General features: G+C 58.4%; 1 protein-coding gene across 1 annotated transcript in view; it reads right to left on the reverse strand.

Annotated features, from left to right (window-relative positions):
• RBFOX3 (RNA binding protein, fox-1 homolog (C. elegans) 3) overlaps positions 1-7,084 on the reverse strand; it is a 330,137-nt gene that overhangs the window by 5,091 nt on the left and 317,962 nt on the right. Inside the window, 5 exon segments of the mRNA XM_010856521.1 lie at positions 892-953; positions 1,872-1,911; positions 2,509-2,641; positions 2,912-2,965; positions 6,852-6,912. Coding sequence (XP_010854823.1) covers positions 892-953; positions 1,872-1,911; positions 2,509-2,641; positions 2,912-2,965; positions 6,852-6,912 — 350 coding nt within the window.

The raw sequence follows: 7,084 nt of genomic DNA on the forward strand, positions 1-7,084 counted from the left end.
CGACAGGGCAGGTGAGGGTCTCCCACCTCCCTGGAGACAGCACCCCAAGGCCCTGCCCTCCCCTGCACACCCCCTCTTCCTCCTTCCTGCTGGTTTGGATGGAACATAGCCAGCCACCCTCTGAACACGTCCAGCGAGTGCTGACCACGAGCGCTGGCCTACTGTGCCCCAGACAAAACCCAGAGGCCAGATGCTAAGGGCGCCACCTGCCCCTGGAAGGGAGGGCCGAGGGGCCTTCAGTGCCGCTGGCAAGAGCAACAGCTGCCCTCCACGAAGTGCCCACTGGACGCCCAGCTCTGGAGCCTGTATGCTTCCCCAGGCTGCAGTCAGTGGCCGATAGGCCGAGTGCCCACAGGGAAAGGCATCAAGGCAGCCCCCACCCCAGGACTGGCCCTCAAGACAAGAGAGAACCCTCCTCGGGCCTCTGGATGTACTTGCAGCAGAGCACACATTCTGCCTTTCTTTCTCCGGGCTTAAGGGTCTCAGGCCTGGGAGCACTGAAAAGGGTCAGAGGTGTCCCAGGCAGAAACCAAGGCTCCTAATTACCCTCTCACTCGGGGCTCCAGAGCTCAGGGCGTTGGGAGGGGGTGATGGTTAGGCCTCTAGGGCTGGGCATCAGAGGAACTGTCTGCTACCTAGAACTGCGGGGTCCCAAGGCCTCCTGTGCTGTGAAGGAAGGAAGTGATTACAGAAGTTTGGGGCTTGCTGGCTTGGGGTCTCCAAGCCCATGTAGACTTGCTCTCCTTTGTCCAGACTCTTATGTTCCTCCAGGGGGAAGCACTGCCAGGCCCGGAGTGGTGGGTAAGGCTTCTTGTCTGTTGCAGCCCAGCCCTGTGACCTGTCCATCTTCTCCTCCCCATCCCACCCAGCTCTCCACCCCTCCCCAGGTACCTGTCACTGTAGGCGGCTGCAGCTGCTGCTGGCTGAGCATATCTGTAGGCGGCATAGCCTCCCTGCAAGGTAAGGGTCGGGGGGAACACAGCACAAGGGCTTAGTGGGGCAAACACAGCCTTTCAGCCTTCACCTTGGGCAGGTGAGGGATGGCTGGCGCACGCCTGAGAGCACCTGGCTTGTGGTCTAGTGGCATGGCTCAAAGTGGGGCAGGGTGTCCACACGCCTCCTTCATTCATTCATTCATTTATGTGTCCATTTGTGCATTCAACACACATGGGTGGGCACCAATAATTATATGTCTGGCTGTGTTCAAAGCTTTGGCACCCAGTAGATGTTCACAAACCTGCCACCAAGCCAGTGTACTGCCAACCTTGATGCTGATGGGCACGGAGAACCCATGGGTGACTCGGTGTTGGATGCTGGGATGGGTCAGGGGCAAAAGGCATTAACTCAGACCACATCTTAGCCCTGTTCAATGGATGGCTGAATTACAGGTGACCACCACCCAGGATGGCAGTGGGGGATGGGGGTTGTCAGCAAGGGCTCCGAGCTACAGGAAGCAGCAAGTGATGCCCCGTGAAAGAAGAGAGAAGGCAGGACTCCATCCAGGGGTCTGCCCTCGAGCTCCTACCTCCCAGTCATTCTCTGAGCCTCTGCAATGGATCTTGGGTGCCCGTTGGGGCTCACTCAGTGACCCCAATGTGGTTAGGGATACGGAAGAGCCACCCACGGCCCCCATCATACAACTGACACCTTGTGAAATGGAGAAGACACGCCCGGCTCATCGTGCTGCTGGGAATCCATTACTACTGCCACCCTGAGCGGGGACAACCCAGGTTTAGCTGAAGCTGACCTCCTGGGCTCCCAGGATGGGAGGGGTGGGGGGAGCGGGGCAGGGAGTGGGGGACACTGACTATTCATTGAGACACATGAGATACCGGATTCATCTACCCTCCCACCCCTGGGGCTGCACTTACATAAATCTCAGCACCATAAAAGCCATCCTGATACACGACCCTGGAAGCAAACGGACAAGAAAGTGGTGGGAACGCTGGAGAGGTGGGGTAGGCCGGCTCCGGTGTCTGCTGAGGAGGGAGGGGGCAGGGTGCCAGCCCTGCCCATGGGACTGGCATTTTAACAAGCGTTTGCTCCAGTGCCCTGTTTTGGTATAACAATAGAGTAACACCCTTGCTGGTCAGCTCCTTTCTCCCGCAAACCCAGGGGCCCATCGGCCCACCTTGCTTACTTACCCTCCCCCTGCTCCACCCCAGGCAGCTGTACCCCCCTATTAGGGTCGGAGGGCCCCGGACCAGGGAGGGCTTAGAGAAGGCCCACTGAGCTCCGGGGCCGACCACGACCCATGAAAGCAATGGGCAAGGTGCTGGGGCTCTGAACGTCCCCCACATGCCAGTGACCCTGAGATCCCGGAGCAGGGTGGGGGTGGGGGTACTGATGTGAAGGCGACTGCAGTGTGAAGGTTGCGGTTCAAGCCCCACCCCCCGCCCCCGCGGTTCTGGAAAGGCTGCCTAGCCCCCCTGGCTGCACCACGCCTCCCTCCCCACGCCCCCTGGGCCTTTCTCCAAGCCTCCCTCCGTGTGCCCGCCAGGTACTCACGCTCCGTAAGTCGGGATGGGGGGCGGGGGCGGTGCAGCCCGGAACGTATTGTATACAGCCCGGCCCCGACCCCGTAGGTGCGCGCCCCTGTAGGCAACGGCTGTGCCGGTGGTGGGGTAGGGGAACCCCGTCACTGCAAGAAAGTGGGCCGGAGAGCAGACGGTGTGAGAGGGACAGCTAAGAGGAGAGGAGGAGGCGGGAGGGCGGGAAGCCTGACCACCGCTTCACCTGACCACACCTCCTATCCGGCCACGCCCAGCCCAGCCCCTGCCCGGCCCCGCCCCGCCCCTGCCCGGCCACGCCCCCTGCCTGGCCCCGCCCCTGGCCGCGTCCTCTTAGGCAGGAAGATCTGACTACCCAACCAGGCCCTCCCCAAGCCCACGCCCCAGCTCCTAGCCTTTACCTGCATAGAATTCAGGTCCATAGACTGCCCCTACCACCGGATTTAGCTTCCAGCCTAGAAGAGAAGCAGAGAAACCCAATCACTATCTTCCTGATTCTCTCCCCACTTCACATTATGTCTGGGAACCCTGGAGACTCCAGGATAGGCCCCACTGGGACAGTCCCAGGCTGTGGCCGCTGCAGAGAACAGGCATGACCCCTCCTTCTGCAACCAGGGTAGACGGATGAGGCAGGAGCACAGACTCCAGGCCCCGCTTAGGAGGCTGCAGCCTCCCTGGCTGGGTGCCTTCTGCTCCTTAATAGGCACGCAGCCACTCCTGACCATCTGCCTAGTGTCTTGATTCTTTTCAAATTTTTGCCTTCCCCAGCCTGCCCCAGGCCTCCCCTGTCCTGGGGCACTGGCCGCAGCAGCTTGGGGTCTGCACGTCTGCTGAAGAGCATTAACAGGGAAAGTGGAATGTGTTATTATGCAACCGTCTGTAGGTCGCAGCTGGGATAGGGGTGCTGGTGGTCTGGGTGCTTTGGCGCCTGACAGCCCAGTCTCCTGGGAGCTGTATCATGCAGGTGCTTGGCTGCCTTCCAGGAGGGTCAGAAGGTGCCTGGCCTCAGCCATGGCGACCTCCTCCATCTCCTGCCCATGTCTGTCCTGGGCTGGAGCTCCTGGAGGGCTCCCTTCCCGAGGCTGAGTTTGCTCTCCTGTGTCTGTTTTTCCCCAAAGCAGCCGACGGCAGGGCTGCTGAGGGAAGAGGTGGGGAGGAAGAGCTTTGGGATTGGGGACAATAAGAAGGACAGCTAGCATTCCCTTTACCACATGCCAGACTGTTCTAGACCCACCCAACAAGGAAGGCGTCACCCTCACCCATCTTACAGATGAGCAAATAGAGGCTCACAGAGGCACGGCAGCCTCCAGTTACAGGGCTGGTGAGTGGCAGTGTGCGTCAGTCACTCAGTTGTGTCCAGCTCTTTTTTGACCCCATGGACTGTAGCCCGCCAGGCTCCTCTGTCTACGGGGATTCTCCAGGCAAGAATACTGGAGTGGGTTGCTATTTCCTTCTCTAGGGGATCTTCCCAACCCAGGGATCGAACTCCAGTCTCCTGCATTGCAGGCAGATTCTTTACCATCTGAGCCATCAGGGAAGCCCACACCAGCTCAGACCATGCTCCTGGCCACTCCCTGGGCCCCAGCCTCTTCCTCTCTGCAGGTGGGCTGGCTCCTCCTGGCTGGTCTTCCTCTCCTGTCAGATATCCAGGGGCAGGAGTGAAGGCCTGCTCCCACCTGAGGTCCCGGGGATGGAAACCAGTGGGCAGAAACTTCACCATCCCCAAGCGGTCAGGAAGTGAGTGCAGGGGGTGGTCAGCCTGTTTGACCAGGCCCAGCCTCTGGCCCCTTAGCTCTTGGAGTCTTTGCAGCATTCCCCCCAGGTCCAGCTCCACATCCCAAGCCCAGAGTCTGACAGCCCCACTGCTGGACTGACAGCTGAGAAGTGCACAGGACAGAGTTTCCGGGCCTTGTTCCTCCCAGGGCGGCCCGTTCTCCACACTTTTTGTGAGACTGCCATCTATTCCTGGTCCACCATCACATGACGTGCCTGAATGTTACTGTTGTGCTTCTGAAATCTTCTATAAATACCAGGTCAGGAGGGAAGAAACAGTTCATCTTCTGAGAAGATCTCCAGTCCCAAGAACTGAGTCGTCATCTTTTTTTTTAATTATTTATTTTTGTGGCTTCGCTAGGTCTTCGTTGGTTTCCCTTGTGGCTCAGCTGATAAAACATCCTCCTTGCAATGAGGGAAAGACCTGGGGGTCAGGAAGATCCCCTGGAGAAGGGAAAGGCTACCCACTGTGGCCTGGAGAATTCCATGGACTGTACACTCCATGGGGTCGCAGAGTCGGCCGCGGCTGAGTGACTTTCACTTCAGGTCTTCATTGCCACGCCTGGGCTTTCTTTCCTTGCGGGAGAGCGGGGCCTACTCTCTAGTTTCTGTGTGCAGGCTTCTCACTGCAGTGGCTTTTCCTGTTGTGGAGCATGGGCTCTAGGGCTTCAGTAGTTGCTGCACATCGGCTCAGCAGTTGTGGCTCTTGGGCTCCAGAGCACAGGCTCAGTAGTTATGCACAGGCTTAGTTGCCCTGTGGCATCTCCCTGGACCACAGATCGAACTGGTATCCTCTGAATTGAAAGGTGGACTCAGCCACTGGACTACCCGGGAAGCTGGAACTGAGTCTTCTCAGTAAAAATCCAGAGTGGTGCAGAGTCCTTGAGCCACCTACCCCAGTCCAGTCCCCAGGTCCCATCCGGCACCTCCTCTGGTCCCTTCAGAGAGTCTGCACTTCTGCTTCGGATGGTCCTGGCACTTCCCTCTGCCAGTTCTGGAATCCTGCGTACCTCTGTTGCTCTGGCCCCAATTCACTGTCTGGGACCCCAGATGACAGAGGCAGCCTGACACCCACCTGGGTGGATCCTTTGTTTCTTTTGCAAATAGTAACACCCGGTCAAACCTGGAGAGTTTTGTTTCCTGCAGTGGAAACTTCTGCTCCTCTGACTGAACAATGAATTTGAGTCCTCCAGAGCATTAAGCAAAGTCAAGCCTTGGTCATCAGAGCCCATGAGCTGGGTCTCATAGCCACCTGTGGTTGCCGCCAAAGTGGGCAGAGGTTTCTTCCTCTCTTCACTCTCTGTTGTTTAACTGGCTTCAGTTCTGTGACCATCCGTGCCAAGGATGCAGTCATTGAGGGATGGGTTCCTTCCTGAATCCCATGCTCCTTGGCACTCTCAGGTATGCCAGACAGCAGGGGCGTGTGGCTCTCAGGAGGGGCTGTGCAGCCCCCAGGGTCACCCTGACCCTGTAAACATGTCTATGGCTTTCCTTCCTGCAGTGAGAGCCAGGTCTCTAAAGTCACACCCAGTACGGGCTCAGTACAGGTGCAAAGCCTGGGAGCCTACAGAGTTTTAGAAAGAATTTGAGCTTTGTTATTCTCAAAAAAGCACACATGTATACCTATGGCTGATTCACATTGATGTATGACCCAAACCAACACAATATTGTAAAGCAATTATCCTTCAATTAAAAAAAAATCAGGATGGGAGTGACAATAATCTCATCTAAACGGAGTCTGGCCGAGCCCCAGCCCTACTCCAGGAGGTCAGGTGGTAGGTCTGCCCACAGTCCTGGCACAGGCCTTCTGTGCTGGCCTGCCCCCTGACTCCATGCACATCTGATCAGACCGGGACAAGCGAATCTTGGGGTGGCTTGGTCCACTCTTTCCTGCTGGGGGTTGGGGGGTGGGAAGCAAAGCCGGAAGACCCATACTGACGGAGTGAGGCTGCTGCTCCCTGGCAAGAGGTGCGAACTCAAAAAGGCCCCAACGAAGTGCCAGCTACACTCAAACTAGTTCCTTGCCCGGTGAAGTTAAGGCACAGGGTGGCCAGCCAAGAGCTGTCCCTTCACTGCTCCCAGCTGCCAGCATTTAGCATCGGCAGTTTCGTTTCAAAGACTGGTCACCTCTGCTTACAGTCAGGTCCAGGTAGGTATGGACAAGGCCGCTTGGCCAACTAGGCCTCAACCTTTCAGTGTTTCTAAGGCTGGGGGTTGGGGGAGGGCGACTGCCCATCTGTCATCACGCTCATTAAAATACTGAACACCTCTAGCCCGGGCTTCCCTCTGCGCTTAGAAAATAAGGAACAATCCAGGAAGTTGCCACCTTCCCCCTGTGCCTGAAGCCTGTCCTTGGCCTCTGGGTGCTGGACACCCCACGGGGGTCTCACCAGCTGTGTAGGAAAAGGGTGGTCCAAGGTCTCCCCTGCCTCACTGACCCACTCCCTTCAGACCACAGCAGAGCATGAGGGGGTGCTTAGCATCCTGGGAGGCCGGCCTCCAGTGGCCTGGGCCCCCTGTCCCCACTGGCAGCCCCTGCAGCCTCCCAGGGGTCCTGGGCCCCCTTACCGTTGGTGTAGGGGTTGGCAGTCTTCTTGTTGGTCATGACCCGGGCCGTGGCGTTATTGACCTGCCCGGAGAGAGAGAGGGAGAGGCTGAGGGGGGCATTAGCCTGCAGGCCACTGGCCGCCTGGTCCCACTCTGAACTTCTCCTCTGTGGCCGCCTTGGAGGGGGCGGGGGGCTGGGGACGAGGCCCCCGGGGCTCCCAGGCGAGGCATGGTACAGCTTCTGCCACCAGCCT

This window comes from Bison bison, unplaced genomic scaffold (genome assembly GCF_000754665.1).
Source record: "Bison bison bison isolate TAMUID 2011002044 unplaced genomic scaffold, Bison_UMD1.0 scf7180017864371, whole genome shotgun sequence".
Classification (NCBI taxonomy): Eukaryota; Metazoa; Chordata; class Mammalia; order Artiodactyla; family Bovidae; genus Bison; species Bison bison.